At 35.8% G+C, this 18,834-nt stretch overlaps 2 protein-coding genes across 2 annotated transcripts; both read right to left on the bottom strand.

The window, feature by feature from the left end:
- Positions 1–349: 349 nt before the first annotated feature.
- Positions 350–6,490, bottom strand: LOC132164204 (NADH--cytochrome b5 reductase 1-like). Its single transcript, XM_059574640.1, has 9 exons — positions 6,274–6,490; positions 3,851–3,992; positions 3,592–3,682; positions 3,414–3,491; positions 2,896–2,976; positions 2,689–2,778; positions 1,820–1,885; positions 528–614; positions 350–447 (listed from the first exon to the last, which is right to left on the bottom strand). Exons 1-9 carry the CDS (start codon positions 6,380–6,382, stop codon positions 355–357), a joined length of 837 nt encoding a protein of 278 aa, XP_059430623.1. The 5' UTR covers positions 6,383–6,490; the 3' UTR covers positions 350–354.
- A 10,351-nt stretch (positions 6,491–16,841) lies between these two features.
- Positions 16,842–17,971, bottom strand: LOC132162879 (zinc finger BED domain-containing protein RICESLEEPER 2-like). Its single transcript, XM_059573097.1, has 2 exons — positions 17,878–17,971; positions 16,842–17,782 (listed from the first exon to the last, which is right to left on the bottom strand). Exons 1-2 carry the CDS (start codon positions 17,969–17,971, stop codon positions 16,842–16,844), a joined length of 1,035 nt encoding a protein of 344 aa, XP_059429080.1.
- Positions 17,972–18,834: the final 863 nt, after the last annotated feature.

The following is an 18,834-nucleotide window of genomic DNA, read 5'->3' as shown; positions in this document are numbered from 1 at the left end:
TTTCATGTAATTTACAATAGCAGGAATGTTCGTTGAATGATGAGTCATGAGTGGTTATTGGAAGCAATTTGAAAAAAGGTCCTAAAAAGTTGAAAATTCTGAGTGCCAGCCTCCATTCATGATTGTGTTATAAGGCTTACCTAATACCTAAATATTGTTTCTCCGCCACCACAGATATAGGGAGCAGCTAGGTTTATAAAGAGACAAACTCAAGCCCATGTATGTTAATTGAATTGTCGAACTGACAATCGGATAAGCCTGGAATTACACAAATGTCTCATATGCTACCATTTAGCATAAAAAAGAGTTCCAAACCACCCCCCACCTCCACACACTCCCCACTCCATCAGAGGCTTAAAACTTGAACTGCATTTCCTTAGCGTATCCAAGATCATCAAGGTGAGCAGCCATAGCCTTGTTCATGGGTGGTGGCCCACACCTCAATATCTGTAATCATAGTCCTTGGCATCAGCTTATATCATATTATAAGAGAGAGAGAGAGAGAGAGAGAGAGAGGTTGACTTCACCTTAATATCAGGTGCGGGTGCAGGGCAGCGTGTTTGAATCATTTCCTTAGATACGAAACCAACACCACCTTCCCATCCTTCAGGTGGCTGTAGATCGTATTCAAATCAGTATTATGGCAAACAGATTACAAAGAAATCATCAAGCAAATGATTGTTTTAAACAGAGATTGCCCTTTTTCTTCTTTTGAACACAAGGAAATTCGTATCTAACCATATAGTTGCAAAAATAAATGTCTCCAGTTAAAAAGCATTAGGATATCATCAAAAGCAAGAAACAATTTTTTCTAGACACATTAGCTTCCAAAGTATTACACCATCGTTGCAATGTTTCTACCCAACTTTCAATTTCAGCAGTTAACCCCATAAAGTGTGAACTAAATGCAGGTATTGCTCCACATGCAGATAAGAAGAAATCACCATACAAGAGTTTCTAGGAATTGAGCTGAAGACCTTTTTTTTTTTTTTTTTTTTTGACATGTCTGTTTTTTGACATGTCCGCACAAAGGGAGGGGGAGGGGGGAGGAGACTTCGATCTAGTGACCTCCGCCACATGAAGCGTGATCCCTAGCCAAATGAGTTACCCCATGGGGATGAGCTGAAGACCTCTTAATCCAACTACTGCTTAGATAAATGAAAAATTACTAGTAATTCCAAAAACCTAACAGGGAGCAACGGATGGAGTTTGAACATAAGACCTCCTACTTTAGTGCCATGTCAGTAAATCATCAGTTCCAAAAGTTCAAGTTATTAAGAAGTGGACTAACAATGTTTGCAGGATCACCACTGGTCAAATTGGATTCTCTATCCCTTGACGGTGTTTGACTGAAACAACTCTTTCAGCAACTTCATATTGATTTGGGTTTGATTTTTTAAAAATGTAACTGTATTAAGAATTTCTCGATGAAAATCTAGTGCCTAATTGGTTTTGTGTGCTTGAAACCCACTTGAAAGGGAGAGCCAGTGACAAAGATCAAGTACAGTGCACTCTCAATAGCCTTATACTTTTTAAGCAATATCAATGGCTGATACAAATCTTATCTAATAGAAAGACTACAATATAGCAGTTACTACAACCTGTTGCATCTTTAAAATATGTGTTAAGATATGAATGTGAGAAGTCTAAACAAAGCCCTTAATACTTTTAAATCGAATCTTGAATGAATACGACTCTGATTCAGATGCAACCTCTAGAAAACGATATGCCAGATGGAAGTACTCATTATTCAACTCAATTACTAAGGAAAGGAAAATCAACAATACATAGTGTTAAAAACTTGTGTAACAAATAATACCTGATTCAGAACATAGTAGACACTGAAGCGGTTGGGAAAGTTACTGGCAAGGTTATCCAGCTCTTCCTGTACAGATATAATTGCAATATAGTTAACCCAATAGCAATTATGAAGCAGAGGTCACTAGTTCGAATCTCCCTCCCCCCTCTTGTGTGGACATTTCAAAATATATATATATATATATATATATATATATATATATAGCAAAGAAATTCATTACTTGTGTCCAATCATTCTCACATGTAGAAATGTCTGCTTTGTAATCCACAATATCTTGGAGCCACTATCATCACATGATATGTATCTTATGCGTTATCTAGGTAATGAAGCAAACCCCTATTTTCTTTTTATCCTTTTTGTATCAAAATCCAAACAAGTGCTTCCACATACTTTTAGTGTCTAGACTTCTTTCCTCCCAAAACTTTATGCATGATATGTTCCAAAAAATATTATTCTTGATGATGTACAATCTTTGTTGTTCTCATCTCAGCATCAAAACAATTTTGGCCATTCATATAACAGCTTATGATTTTGAAAGGATATGAATCCTTTCCAATAAGGAAAATGTTAAAGGTAATCTCAGCAGGATTGCCACACATCCCTAAGCCTAAGCTTTTCTATAGGGAGGTTTAAATGGCGGAGTCTAATATCGCTTGGTGGGGTAGGACACAGTGCGCTCTTCACAAAATGTTGGAGGCTTGGGGTTAAGAAGGTTTGATCTTCACAATCAAGTGTTGTATTTTACACATTGGTACCCTATGTAATGCATAAGGGTACAAGCCACATTGGAGTGTTAGGCATATATATATATATATATATATATATAGAGAGAGAGAGAGAGAGAGAGAGAGAGAGAGAGAGAGTTTTACCTGCAAAAGAATGTCCTCATATGTGACATTGGCATAAATAAGATGTATGTTGGTTTTGTCAATTGGGTTTTCTAGTATGGCTCTTGCAACCTGAGGAAACCAGAAAGAGAAAGGAAAGTCATTATAGAACTCAAAGCAATGATATGCGCAACTGAAAGAAGGGGCACATGAAAGGTCCTCTGGCATCTACACTTCAGAAGTAGATACCTGGAACATTGGAGTAATGCCAGTTCCACCAGCAAGCATCCCAAAAGCTCTAACTTGGTTGGGCTGATACTTGAAGCGTCCCTGGAAGCCATAAAATAAATATATTATTAACTGTTCAATATAAGTTCAAAGTTTGGTATCTCTTTCATAGATGATAGCAAATATGTATATGTCTGTGAGTGAGGACTAAAATATAATAATGACTTCACTTTATATAACAGGTTTTTTAATGGGCATTAGCTAGAAGAGATAGGCTCACTCAAAAGGACCTACATAACTTCCAATAGTCAATATTAGTCGAGGTGTTCAAATACAATAATGCTATTTTTATTTAAATGACTCATTCTAAATGATTCACACAATTCAAAAGGCTACACAGTAGAAGAGTACCAGATCAACTTCTTCCACATGGGTACCTTATGTAAGGAATCACTACATGGGTTTTGGAAAGCAGCATGGAGAAAGGAGCGCATAGATGGAAATTGAAGACAATTTATCTCAGAAGGGAGTAATTTTACCTTGGGTCCCTTCACAGCCAAGTAATCACCTTCACGCATTTCTCGAAAATGGTGAGACATCCTTCCTTGTGGATACATCTATTTGACATGAAAATTAAAATAGCAATAAATAAAACAAACAATAACTGATTCATGAGAAAATGTAAATCATGAATGGCATGTTGCAGAGAATGTGAACCTTTATAACTAATTCAAAGTATCCAACATCAGAATCCAAAGTTGTTGGAGTATATGGTTTAATAACTTCTTCTCCAAGAGCATCTTTTCCTCTGTATAATAAAATGTATAATCATCATGATCAACCATAAAGTAACTAAAATGTGTCATTCAAGTAGTAGACATGCATAACTTGGGACTGGATCCTATTAAAAAGAAAACTAGGCATTGACATTGTTTAGTGATTTGGACAAGTAAAAGACAAAACCTAGAAATCAAACCTGCAACTCATATGCTGTCCAATTGGAAGACCCAACACTGAGGTTGGCGTAGGAAGAGCAAATCTGAACTTAGCCACATTATGGCTGAGCTGGGTCCGTTTAACAAGTATAAATTCCTTAAAGTTCTCAGGGTCCAAGAAACCTAATATGCCACATAAAGTGTTAGTAGAAAATGCAGGTAAAAAGAGGCATAACCTCTTTATGCACAAAAGAAAAAAGAGTAAGAAACTAAGAGGATGCTGTTTTAATTTGCACAACTTCAAAGGAAACACCAAGAGGATGTTGCTTTACCATGCATCACAAAACACTGTCTTTGAACTACCACTTGAAAACATCACAAAAAGAGCAAAGACAGAATTATCATAAAGGGAAGTGTGCCTATCTGTAACTGAAACCACCATGCGGTATATTTCAGCTTAATACCATGTAGAGTCACTTATCACAAAATGAGAATAAAGGGTCCAGTTAATCAATTAGTTTCAAGTCCCAAAAGCTGTGCCGAATATCCTTTCATGGTCCCCCATCATTCTTAATTTCAGTTTACTCAAGTCTAGGGTATCCTTCAGACTTCAGTTTACTCAAATTGAACTTTTAATTATAATAAGATGTTTAATTTGTTTATTTTCAATTTATGGAATTCTTGTATCCTTGCATTTCTGGTTCAAAAAATGTGTAATATCGTCTTCCTATACGAAGGGGGTGTTACAATATTCCAAGTAGTTTCAAGTCAAACAACTAATTAAAATTGAGAAAAGAGGGGTGGGGGGGGGAGGGAGGGATTCTACACTTGCACCTAAACCCCTCCTTAGCCACAGTTGTTATCCTGATAATTAGAAATAGAGATTATCTTTTGTGAAAAAGTCAGCTGAAACACCCCTATAGCTTCTAACTCCCTTGCACTTAATTCTTTGAATTGTCATCGTAAATTACCATCCCTTAAGACCGACCCTATCAAAATATCTCCATCGTCAAAACCTATATAGTAAAGGTTCTAGAGCTCACTCACCAAAAACCATCGTAAAAATGAGCTTGAGTTATAGGGATATCAGGACACTGTTACCTCATCCAAAAGACTTAGGTAGCTGAGCGCTAAATTCAATAATTACACCCTTAATTACTTTTTTCTGAAATTTTGTAGAGAAAGGAAAAATATTTTATGAATTGTACAAATTTGTATTATTTACAAGTTTTCGACAAATAAAGCCTCTTCCAACCAGCCAAACGCCGTTTCATTTGTTTCAACAATACTATTACATATAGATGTAGTATTATACGAAGCTCCCAAAGGAAGACTCAAATATTTCATCGGCAAAGATGCCACCCTACAATAAAGAACACTAGCCAAGCCTTCTACAACTACCATATCTCCAACAGGAACTAACTCTGATTTAGATAAATTAGTTTTCAGCCCCAAAACCGCTTCAAAACATTAAGAATAAACAACACAAATGATGGAGCTGTTCACGATTTGCCTCACAAAATAAGTAGAAACTCTACCTAAGTAATAAGAATTGACTAAGAGAACAGAATGGGCATAGCACAAGCACAAGGCCATGCCCAAAATACATTGTCAGTAGCTACATTCATGGTCTATTGTAAGTGAGTGTGTACATCATTTAAGGAAACAGTCTCTCATTGACTATGAATTGAAGAGGTTCTCCTGAAATTCATTAAATGACAAATGGGGGTTCAATTTTTCTTGCAATTTGATAGTAGTAATTTCTAAATTTATTTGCTTTTAAACCGTTCTGTTTGAGGATATTTTGGATATACAATCATCTCAAACACATTATCTTGCACATGCTATAGCAGGATTCACTCCACCTACCTGTTACATAAGTTTCATCATCTGCGTGTCAGGCTTTAGTTTACAAATTTTAATGAAGCCCATGCGATTGTAATGATCTTCTAAAGCAGTTCCAATTTCAAGGAATGCAACAGCACCATAATCTTCTAAAGGTCCAAGACACAAAATCTGATTTTACAATATTTCGTGTTATTCAAATCAGGTTCTCTCTCATATGAGCTCCTACAGAATCTTAGACGAACTGTCTTTCACTCGGAAATCCCAAGAATTAGGAACCAAATCCCATTCCTTCAAACTAATAACCGTATTTGCTTTTCTCTCTTATCAATCGTGTCTTCTAAATTTACTTTCAATGCACCATACACAACATCGGATCTAACCTTAGATGTTCAATTATCAGCATTGCTCAAACTATTCAGGACAGATCAAACCAAGACTAGTAATCCGAGATACAAACACAAACAACCTTTACCAAATCAAAAAAAAAAAAACAAAAACAAAAACCAAGGAATTATGAAACTTGAGTAATGACTATGATTTTAAGCATTAAAGAAAACATGTTGGAAATGCGAAGAAAGCCAAAAATGAGAAACGAAGTGAGAGGTGAAAGTCAAACCTTTAGGTTTCCTGGTGAGGTAGTAATAGTAGGCGGAACCGCCGACGATGGCTGCGAGAGCCACGGCTATGCTTATCATCTCCGCCCTGCGCGACTGTAAAAGCTCCATTTTAGAGAGCGAGAGATTTCAGCAGATGGAGGGAGAAGCTTTTCAGTGCAACTCCGTGCTCCTGGGACTATGCAACAGAAATTGTGATGTGATTGCAGGAAATAGAAACTTTCTTTGTTGCATACGATAATTGCCCACCTAAAAGTAAAAGATTGCTTTAAAAGAAAATTGTTTATTTTGATCATAATTATTTATTGCTTTTCTTTTTCTTTTCTTTTTTTTTCTTTTTTTTTGTTTTTTTTGGATGTGATGCCATTGGGAATTTTAAATAGAAAAACTAGTCAACACAGGGAGGGAATATAGAGCTTTGTTTGATAAAGGTTTTTTTTATGATTTTGGCACTACACTATTCATCACTTTTTCATTTCTTTAATATTTTCTTTTTTTTTTACATCACATCAATTATTTTTTATTATTATTCAAATAAAAAAATTAATACAAAACAAAATTTTTTCATTTTTTCATACCAAACATTCTTACTTTTTCACTTTTTTTTTTTAAAAAAAACATTTTTACTTTTTTTCACATCAATTACTTTTTGCTACAATATCAAACCAAAACCAAAACAAAATCGTTTATCAAATAAACCCAGAGAATTCATTTGACTTAGAAAGTGTTTATCTAAAATTTTGCTAAAAAAATATATTTTTCATTTAAAATATTTATTTTTTATTTACTTTTACTATTTTCAAAAAATAGAGAGAATCATATTTATTTTTTTTATTAATATAAATTATGTATTGTTGAGCTACAGTGCTCTCAACAAATCCTTAGCCATTTTGACTAGCCAAATGTTGAACTTTTTTGAAATTTTTTTGCTATAGGGCTAGCCAAAATAACCTTTTAGCTATTTTGACTAGCCCAATGTGACTGCTTGGTGTTTATCCAAAGCATGGCTGAGCATTTTATCTATCAACTTTCATTATTTTCATTTAAAATATTAATTTTATTTATTTATTTTCACTATTTGTAGAGAGGAGTGAGAATCAAATAGAATATTTTATTAGTTTTTTTGGGAAAAATATAATCTACCCCCAAAACTACCAATCATTTTCATTTTAGCCCCCTAAAATTCAAAGAGTGATAAAATAGCCTCCAAACTACCAACCAGTTGCAATTTGGCTACTACGTTAGTCATTACCATCAAATTGGATGAAAAATTCAATATTACGTCGTTTTGGCAAGATTAAGTTACTAAAATGCCATTTTGGGAAAAAAAATCAAATTAAAAATAAATCCCTCAAAACAATGCCGTTTAAGGAATTTGCCCTCACCCACAAAATAACCTATGTGTTTCTCTTCCCTTCACGCAGCAAGTGTTTAAGGAATTTGCCTTCACCTAACAAACAACGTTTGCTTCAGATTTATTCACTTCCCATTAAATTCCGAAAAAAGTATATATCGTTAAACCATAAAGATTGAAGGCCAACCTATTAAACTTTGAAATCCTTTGAAGATTTCGGCACTAAAAGTAACCTACTAAATTTAATTGAGTTTTTTCTATTTTTAGGGTTTGTGCAGAAAGCTCAATCTCGATGGGTTTAGGTCATTTTGTAGTTCTCCCAAGCGATTTTTTGGTTTAGTGTGAAGGCAAATTGACTTTATGGTGAAAGAAAATGATATGGGTCCCTTTGTTATTTTTTATTTTATTTTATTTTGTATATTTTTTTGCTTGTCTACTTATTGGGGGTTTTGGTTCCACTGAATAATGTTTGTAGTTTCTGGTTAATGGGTTTATTGTCTACTTGTCTACTTATTGTCGGATGGGTTTATTGTCTGCTTGTTTTTTTGCTTGTCTGTTTTTCCTTTCTTTTCTTTTCTTTTTTTTGTGGTCCCCTTTTGTCTGTGGTAAATAGTAAAACAAATGTGCTGCTCAAGTGCTAGTATATTGCAACAGTGGAAGATAAACTAAGGTAAAACCATTTTAAATTATTATGCTTGAATAATAATAATAATAAAGAAACAATGTGCCTAAGTTTAAACAATTTGAATCAGTATTCTTTGAACATAACAAATTATCAAAATGAAGAAAATGGTCCTAGCATTAACAACAAGGTCCACCAAAGCACAAACGGGAAATAGAATGATATTTACCCTTTTAAGTGTAAAGAACAGGGCAAATAGGTAATTCAATAATAGATCATAGAAAGCTGCATGTACCCATATAATATTGTGTACATAATTAATGACCATATATTGTCTACATGTGGTCTCGGGATGTGCCCAATTAATTAAAGTTAAATTGTACTTAATATTTACTTGATATTTACTTAAGCTTGATTTGTTTAATATTTTATTGAGTTGTTAATTTTCTTTAATTTTTTTATTGTTTAGGATGACTACACGATAGTTTGTCATTGAGGTGCATTATGGTAGTACGATTAATAGGGAGTTTACGTTCTCATATGTGGAGAGTGAGGTAGATGTGTATAATGAGACGTATGACGAGGACAAGTTGTCATTTTTTGAGATTGAAGGTATAGTCAAAAAGTATGGATACAAGTCGGGGGATTTGGTATATTTCTTACACCTGGGTTGTAGTATCCAAAGCGGTTTGAAATTAATTTCATCATACTATAATGTGTTGGAAATGGTTGCTGCACATAAAGGGGTACCGGTTATTGAGTTGTACCATGTTTCATTTTATGATCCTACAGTTGATGATGATGAATATGAAGACGGTAATGATGATAATGATGGTGAATATGGTGAAAACAATAAGATTGATCGAGATGATCCTTATTGGGAAGAGGTGTTAGAATTGGACTTGTTTGATGAAGATAACAACCTACCTGGTCAATCTATGGCAGGGGCAATGTTGAGGAGGGTGGTGTTGAGGGTGATGTGGAGGGTAATGAGGGTGAGGATAATGATGATTAGGAGGAGAGTGATGAGGAGGCGGAGGATGATAATCAAAATACAAATGCAAAGGGAGCTGAAAAAGATAGTGGAAGGGGTAAATGCTATGGTGATGAGGTTGATGATGATGATGCAAACTCTAACATGGCACGAAGTGACATTCTTGTATTCCCTCCCATAAATGATGAGGAGAATGAGGTTTCATCTCTTACTACATGTGTAACTAGGCGAATAGAGTTTCAAGAAACTGACATGTCGAACCCACAATTGGGTAATAGGCAGAGATTTTCCTCAATCAAAGTCTTTAGAGAAGCTATTAGATAGAACAATTTAAAAAATTGGAAGGATATAAGGTTTAAAAAGAATTACCTGGCCAAATGTATTGTGGTATGCAGTGATCCAGATTGTAGGTATCGGGTTTACCGTCGTAAATGTAAGGATCTGAAGTCATTTGAAATTAGATCAATATAGGACAAACACACTTGTACAAGGAAGCATAGGAATTCGACTGTGAAATCTGCATGGATTGCTGATAAACTAATTGACAAGTTTAGAGCACAACCTAACATGCCATTGAAGGCAATTCTTGAGGAAGTGAAAGATAAGTGGGGTGTTGATATTAATAATTGGCAATTGTTTAGGGCTAGAAGAATTGCAAAGGAAATGATCTAGGGCAAAGTAAAGCTTCAATACAATAGGCTTTGGGATTATTGTGAAACAATTAGACAAACGAATTGGGGTAGTTGTGTGATGATGAAGATTGATAGACCTTTACCTGACCATCCAGCATGTTTCCATAGGTTGAATTTCTCTTTGGCGGCCATGAAGAAAGGTTTTCGAACTGGTTGTAGGCCTATCATTGGGTTAGATGGATGTTTTTTGAAGGGGACTTTTAAGAGACAGCTTTTGTCTACCATTTCGAGGGATGGCAATAATAACATGTAACCAGTGGCACTTGCAGTTGTTAAGACAGAAACCAAAGACAGTTGGATATGGTTTCTTGAAACTTTGCTATCAGATCTTGGCACTCCCTGCACAATGATGGACATTTATTTCTGATCATCAAAAGGTAATTATATTTTAAGTTCATTATGTTTCTTTATTTTTGTTTTTCTTTGTTTTCATCAAAAGGTAACCAAGTGTTGTTTATTATTGTGACTGAGTGTAGAGGCTGCAACCAGCTTTTGATGTGGTGGTTCCTGGGGGTGACTACCGGTTTTGTGTGAGGCATTTATATGCAAACTTCAAAGACATAGGTCATCGTAGTCTTGCATTGAAGGACAAGTTATGAGCTGTGGTTGCATCATACACTGAAGCCGAGTTCCATAAGAAAATGGATGAATTGAAGCATATAAGCGAGGATGCATACAGCTATTTGTCAAAGATTGACCCAAGCTCATGGTCCAGGGCTTGGTTCAATACATTTCTCAAGTGTGATCTACTTGTAAACAACCTGTTCGAGTGCTTCAATGCTTATATTCTGAATACACGTGACTTGCTAATCATATCCATGTTAGAAATTATAAGGAAGAAGTTGATGAAAAGATATCAAACAAAGAGGGATGACATCCCAACCATGACTGGTAGGCTTTGTCCAAGGGTTGTTGCCAAATTGGATGAAATTGGACAAGTTGCTGGGCATTGCTACATCACATATGCTGGGGTTGGGTTATATGAGGTGACACACAATAACAAGCAGTATGTTGTAAATATGATGAGGAGAACTTGTGGCTGTAGACAGTGGGACTTGACAGGAATCCCATGTGCACATGTAATATCTGCAATTTGATTTGTTAATGCAAACCCCGAAGATTATGTAGATGATTGGTATACTGTTGAGATGTATAAAAAAGCCTATGATGAAATTGTTTATCCAATGCTTGGAAAGGACCAATGAGTGAAGACAAACTACGACCATGTGGACCCCTTACGTAGAATACAACTAGGGAGGCCCAAAAAAGTAAGAATAAGGAGTCCAGAAAAGCCTATTAATCAATACAGTATGAGAAAAGGTGGGTTAGAATGAGATGCAGCAAATGCAGAGGGATTTGACACAATAGCAGAACATGTCCACAGAATAGAAGAGGGGCAGTGAATTACAGGGGAGAAAGCAGGAGTGCAAGACAATATGAGGTGAGCTACTACTTGATTATGTAGATTTTTTTTTTTTTTTTTGGTTATATTATGTTAATGTTTGACAAGTTTGTTATCATAGGTACAAGATGGTAGTGGTCCAAGTTTATGTGGTCAGACCCCAACTCCCCAGCCAACCTCTGATGCTGAAACAGTAAGTTCCAAACTATTAAAATGTCATTACTCATTGCCATAACTTCATTACATTTGGTTTACCATGTTTACATCATCTTTACAGATTTCGCAAGCTACTGATGCATCTTCTAGAGGTAGAGAGAGTAATAGGAGTAGGAGTAGGGGTAGGGGTCAACCTACCCTAAAAAGGTATTCTGGACTGCAAATAGGTGGATCAAGGACTAGGGGAGGGCCTACTGGACTGCATAGAGGTGGACCAAGGACTAGGGGTGGAGGTAGAGGTCAATTTCAGGGTACTGTCAACACATTACGGTTGTATGGAGCTCCTCAAACACAGTCCACACAGTCTCTGAGCAATGCTAGTGTAAGCAAGTTATTGATAATATTATTTCATTGTAGTCCATACAACCGTATTGTGTTGACAATATCCTAAAACTATGTAACATCAAAACATTACGGTTGTGTACTGTCAATTTCAGGGTACTGTCAACACATTACGGTTGTATGGAGCTCCTCAAACACAGTCCACATAGTCTCTGAGCAATGCTAGTGTAAGCAAGTTATTGATAATATTATTTCATTGTAGTCCTTTTAAGTTAATGTGCATTTTACTTTTGCATGGAAGTTAATGTTTTGATGTTACGTAGTTTTAGGATATTGTCAACACAATACGGTTGTATGGACATCCTCGAAATCAAACACCACAATCTCAGAGCAATGCTAGTGTAAGTAAACTATTGATAATATTATTTCATTGTAGTCCATTTTATTTAATGTGCATTTTACTTTTGAATGGAAGTTACTATTTTAATGTTACATAGTTTTAGGGTACTGTCAACACAATACGGTTGTATGGACCTCCTCGAACACAGTCCACACAGTCCACATAGTCTCAGAGCAATGCTAGTGTTATTGTGAGTACTTCATACACTAAATGTTTCTTTTATTTATTTTTTTCCTTTGAATTTGATGGTTGGTTAATGTAAGCACACACTTGTCGACGCAGGTATATGGGACATCGCAACCAGAAGGGTTTGCTCAACCAATTGGATCTTCTTAGCCTCCTCAACCACAATATGGGCTTACTAATGCATGTACATCAACACCTGCCAGAAGAGGTAAAACTATTGTACCAACTGTGGAGAAGGCAATTGCAGTAATAGAGGTTAATAAGAAAAAAGGAAAGAAGCCGGATTGGCAAAAATATTATATCCAAAGGAAGGGATGGTGGAAGCAACAAATGGTCATGTTCGATGTGTAATATATATGGATGAACCACAAACTTAGTTGTACAAAATTCAGCAAGCATGAATATCCAGTTTGGATGTCTAAATGTGTGGATGTCTAGATGTCTAGATGTCTAGATGAACCACAAACTTAGTTGTTACTATGCCATTTTTCAGGCCACAGAATAATGGAATAAGCTTATTTAAATTGCTTCAGACATAATTGGTTAGTTTATGCAGGATTAGTTTCGTTGCTTCTTTGAGAAGATGACTAATGGCATAGTTTAAGCTCCCTTCCTACATCCAGTTAACCAAGGCTCCACTAACTACAACTGGCAACCGTTAGGATATAGATGCATTTTATCATCGCCATATCATGTACAAATCATATCATCATTGCACCAACACCATCAACAAGAATAACTTTGCAAATTAATAGCAAGGTGAGTAAAAGTCCATACATTAAGAGCTGCATCAACAAAAGAAGTTCAACAAAAATTAATAGGCAACATTGTTTTTGCACTTTAAGACAAGCCACTAAATAAAAGTTCTTAAACTACATAGGTTTCTCCCTCTCACGACAACATTGCCTACTAACAGTGCAATGATGTTTCTCCCTAACACTAACAAAACAAGACAACAACAAAAATGCTAAAATCAAGCAAGTGGCAAATAACATTCTTAAGTGGGCATTGAAATGTGACACGGGGAGCATAACTTCTTCGTCAACCCAGATAAAATAATCACAAATACGATCACCTTCGTTCTGCATATTTCATAAATGAAAATTAGTCACCAATTGTTCGTTCTATAAATTTAAAACACAAAACATAAAACATACAAAACTAAATTTAGCCTCCCTAAAAGGAGAAGTAGCACATGATTAATATAGACTAATAAATTAAAGCCATATAAAACAAAACCGATGAATACTTAAAGAAGAAGACCTATAAAACAAAACCACAAATGAGGCAATTAAATGTTCTGTTTTGTTTTTACAGGGTTGAATGAGTTTCCAAACTTTGATTTATAATTAAACTTCTCACACTCATTTGGCCAGGAAGATCAAAAGTAACTTACACACCCTTGAGAGAAGTGAAGCCAACATAGGAATGGTCAACCTATAGGTTTTTTTCAGGCATGTATGCCTGTGTGAGTGTGTGACCGTGTTGTGAGGTAAAACCATGTGCTTGTAAAATTCTGAGAACCATTAATACAAAGAGGGTGTAAGATATTGCTTGAAATAATAAAATAGTAGAATGTTTGATTATGTGAATTACATATTCATTTCTAACTTCTTTCTTTGTAGATTGTTTGAGTATTCTTCAAAACACGAAGATGCAAGACATGTCTGTGAGGTTCCATGAACACATTACCATACTTTGAAAAACTATAACATGGAATTCATCCCTATGCCTATACGTTAACGTTAATAGAGCACAAAAGACAGCCTCTAAAGAACTTAAACCTCAATTCTATTTTAGTAGATATTCCCGACATATAGTCGCAAGTCATAAGCTCCACACATTTGGCAAAAAAGATTAGAGCACTAAACCAATATATTGCTTATGCAACTCTTGAGAAACTTCTTTTCTAATGGGCCAGTGGTGGACATAAATCAAATCATCCCAAATTTTTGTGTTCTCTTTGTTCTTGCTTCTGCTATTTTCTTCATACATTAAGGTGGCGTTTGGCAATAGCCTTGAGGCCGGCCTCAACACTGTGTTTGTCTTTTTCCTTATATGTCTTTACACTTTTGCCCTTGATTATATTTCTCCCAAAACCGTCCGTGCGCAGCGTCTGTTTTCCCCCAGCTTCTCAAAATCCTCCAGCCCGCTCTTCATCTCTGTGGCTTCTCCTAAACGACTGAAGCACCCATCCCCCCCCTGCGAAAATACCGGCTGTCGTTTCACCCCCACCCCTTTCGAAAATACAGCCTCTTGTTCCCGTTTCACCGTGGTTTCAGACGTATGCTCTATTTCGAGTAGGGGGAAAATCAGTGTGCGACCACAAGGTAAGAGCTTGAATTTCCTTTTCTTTTTCTCCCCCTGTGTCGTTCTTTTTTGAATTCCTTTCGGTTTGGTTTCTTTTTCCTCAGAATTTGGGGCCATTGTTTCTAGCGTTTCGGTTGCTGTTTGGTGTGTTGTGAGGGTTAAAAAATTTTAGGGTTTAACTTTGAGGATTTCCATTGTAGTTTAAACAGGGTTATACCCATTGGATGAGAGTTTTTGTTTGGAAATTTCGGATGTGTTTTGATTTTGTTGATTTTGGGTTCAAATTATTGTGGTTGGTTGTAGTGATTTTCAGTTGTTGGTGCTATATTTTTCCCACATTGAGTTTTATGATAGGATTTGAAGTTGTTGATTTTGGGTTGAAATTGGTGTGGGTTTAATTGTGATTTTGGGTGATTGGCCCTTTGTTGATGGCTGAGAATGGGTGGAGAAAAAGCCTAACCACAGCTAAGGAAGCCGCCTTGTACAGTAAAATCATTGAGATTGTGAGAGGCTGCTAGAGGGTAGAAATCCTTGAGGCCATGCAAAATCCCATGAACAATTTGAACACATACCATGATATTGTAAAACTTCATCTTACAATAAACTTGATGTGTCAAATTTCCTTGAGGGCATACTCACAAGCATATACCCCATGAAAAATCTGAACACATGATATTGTCACCACAAATTATGGTTGCACAGCTAGGAAATTTCCTTGTAATAAGTTCTTTGAGCACATATGTTGTTCAATACATTTTTTTTTACTGTATTAACCAAGTGCTCCAAATATACACCTCACTTGAAATTTGTGTAGCTACGTTCACTCATGGTTGCAAATTAGGAAATTCCAGTGAAGTCAATGTTTCATTTTCCATAACTGACAAAGATGAACCTTTTGAGGTTCAATCATGCACTGTTGGGTAAATGATTGTGTCAGTATGGGCTTGAGAGAAAGGCTTAGAGGAGATGGTGCTTTTGTATAGGGCTGGGCACGGGTCGGTTCGGGGCGGGTTTGGAGTTTTTTACCACCCAACCCGTGCCCATCGGGTTTGATAAACCCTTACCCATTACCCGGGTTGTATGCACTAAAACCGCCGGGTTTCGAGTAGAACGGGGCGGGTTGCTCGGGTTGCTCGGGGCGGGTCGGGTATTTTTAATGGGTATCAATTTCAATTTAAGTCCTGGTTTTTTTGTAATTTTTTTTAAAAAAAAACTGGTTTTTTGTAATTTTTTTTAAAAACTGGTTTCTTGTAACTTTTTTTAAAAACTACATTTGGACTAAAACCCATCAAGAATTCATTGTCTTGTATTGTTTACAATTTTCATAAAATATATGGTTGGATTTTTTTTGTGTGAATCAAATAACTCTAACTAACTCTACTTGGAGTCCTGGACAGTAGGGCACTAAACAAAAAATCTAACTACAAAATAACCCTACCTAGACAGTAGAGCACTAAACAAAAAATCAAACTACAAAATAATTCTACCTGGACAGTGTCACAGTAGGGCACTAAACAACTACCAAAAAAGAAAAAAAAAAAAGAAAAAAGCAAATAAAATGTATGTTTAACAGTTGCAGTGTTGCACATATTACATAAATAAAATTTAAAGGGCAAGCACACATAAAACTCTGTTACATCAAAAATAAAAGTTACAAAATCCAAGCTATTGGCCAACAAATCACTAGACCACCAGGCCTAGGCTCCTAGCAACAAAATCCAACAGCCACCAAGCAGAATGCAGCTTTAAGTCACTAATCATCCTCAAGTAGAATGCTGATATTCTTCAAAGTTATTTCTATAAAGAATGAATCAAAAAAAAAAAATTACAATCTCAATTGAAATAGTTAAATGAAATTTGTAAATAGGAAAACAAATTAAGAAGTAAACTAAAATAATCAAAAAGCTTACCTGATGCAAGCTTATAACTTTCAGGATCATCAACCACATCTGAGTCAGAACTTAAAGGTTTTGATCTTAACCAGTTTTGTGCACATATCAATGCTTCAACCGTTCCTGGGACCAGTGAACTTCGAAAAGGATCCAACACACGTCCTCCTGTGCTAAAAGCCGATTCTGAAGTAACTGTTGTAATGGGAATGGCCAACACATCTCATGCTATTTTGGCAAGAATTGGGAATTCGGTTGAGTTCACCTTCCACCAATTTAAAACATCGAAATTCACATTCGCTTTTTCAACATCCTCCATCAAATATCGATCGATCTCCGATTTGCTTTCCATATCACCTTTAGAAGTTAGGTATTTATGAAACCTATTCATGAAGTAAAAGTTGGCACTCTCAGTTTCTTCTATTTTCATTGAGGAACCTTGAAGCAATTCACTACCATGTTGAACTTGAGATGAACTCTGTCCAACATTGTAGTGATCATACAATTTGTTAAGGCATGATTTCAATTTTTTCACCATCTCCTCACATTTCTTGTCACCAAGCACATCTTTGAACCAATATTCCAATGACTCCAATTTGGTTCGTGGATCAAGTACAACCGTAACAAACATCATCAAGTTAACCTTATCATTGTTTTCAAGATCCCCCCAATATTTATTGTACTTCATCATCATCCTCTCTACCATAGAACTCAATACAAAATCATCACTATCAATATACTCTTGTAAATGCATTTGAATGCCACAAACTTCTTGGAAGTACATATTAGATGTACAATATAAAGACCCTGAAAGTCGCATTGTGGCATCATAAAAAAGTTTGAGAAACTTAAGAAAAATCCTAATACGATTCCAATCAACACATGTAGGAGGTCCCAAACCCTCTTTCTCATTCTTTTCCTCATTCAATGCACTCTTAAAGTTTTTATCAAACTCTTCCATAAGTTGGAAAGCAGATTGACATTTTTCAGCACCTTCCAACATAAAAAATGTAGAGTTCCATCTAGTTGAAACATCAAGACACAACAAACCCTTGAAAGAAATTTGTTCTCTTTCAATACAACCCTTAAACTTCTCAAATCTTGCAGGTGAAGACTTCACATACTTCACCGCACTTCTAACCCTCACAATGGAGTCATCTACCTCTTTCAAACCATCAGTCACAATAAGATTTAATATGTGTGCACAACACCTGATATGCATAAACCGACTCTCTAATATGGCAGACCCTCCTTATTACCAGTTCTCCTCTTCACAAACTCCAAAGCAGCATCATTGGTAGAAGCATTGTCAATTGTGATAGTGAAAATGTTATGAATACCCCACTCAAGCATACACGACAAAATCTTCTCCCCAATGGTATCAGCTTTGTGATTAGGAATTAAACAAAAGTTTAAAATTCTTTTGTGTAAGTTCCAATCACTATCAATAAAATGGGAGGTGATTACCATATAATTAAGGTTTTGAACCGAAGTCCATGTATCAGTGGTAAGACAAACCCGAACTCAAGTTGTCTTAAACATTGCCCTCAACTTTTCCTTCTCAGACAAGAAGAGCTTAATACAATCCTTCATCACAGTATAACGAGAAGGAATTGAAAACCTAGGCTCAACTATATTCATGAAATCCCGAAACCCTTCACCTTCTACAAACCTAAATGGCAACTCATCCTTAATTATCATCTTCGCAATTGCTTCCCTTATTTTCCCAGCATTGTATTTAGTAATCACCAAATTACCAACAATTCCTTCTCCCACTGCCATTTGGCCTTCCCTCTTAACCTCAAAACTTAACTTTGATTGTGACTTATCAAACTTACTGGAATATTTTTTGCAAGTATTCTTCAAATGTGTTAGCATTGATGAAGTACCTAACCTTTTACTGTGACTACTAAACAATTTCTTGCAATAATTGCATTGTGATTTAGGATCATCGGGATCACCCCCCTCTACCTTGGTAAAATGTTCCCAAACCATTGATGTTTACTCAGATTTTTTAGGTTTTGGTGGGAGAGCTAAACTAGGGTTTTGAGTGCCAACACCAACACATCCAACAGTATCATTATCAATGGAAGGCATAGTACTATCACTACGAGTAGGAGTAGATGAAGCAGAACTAGAACCCATACCACTAGATGAATGACCAGCCATGAGTCTACAATAAATGGAAAAAAAAAAAAAAAATCAACAATTTATAA

This window comes from Corylus avellana, chromosome ca10 (genome assembly GCF_901000735.1).
Source record: "Corylus avellana chromosome ca10, CavTom2PMs-1.0".
NCBI classification, from domain to species: Eukaryota; Viridiplantae; Streptophyta; class Magnoliopsida; order Fagales; family Betulaceae; genus Corylus; species Corylus avellana.
The sequence above is the reverse complement of the archived record's forward strand: the minus strand, read 5'-3'. Positions and strand labels throughout refer to the sequence as shown.

Excerpts from the sequence above, each read along its gene's own strand:
- LOC132162879 (XM_059573097.1), bottom strand. The coding sequence starts at position 17,971 with ATGCTTGAGTGGGGTATTCATAACATTTTCACTATCACAATTGACAAT. Across the intron at positions 17,783-17,877 it reads GTTTGTGAAGAGGAGAACTG|AGGTAGATGACTCCATTGTG; the intron begins GTAATAAGGAGG and ends ATGGTTTGAAAG.
- LOC132164204 (XM_059574640.1), bottom strand. The coding sequence starts at position 6,382 with ATGGAGCTTTTACAGTCGCGCAGGGCGGAGATGATAAGCATAGCCGTG. Across the intron at positions 3,492-3,591 it reads ACTTTGAATTAGTTATAAAG|ATGTATCCACAAGGAAGGAT; the intron begins GTTCACATTCTC and ends CATGTCAAATAG. Across the intron at positions 2,977-3,413 it reads TGGCTGTGAAGGGACCCAAG|GGACGCTTCAAGTATCAGCC; the intron begins GTAAAATTACTC and ends TATGGCTTCCAG.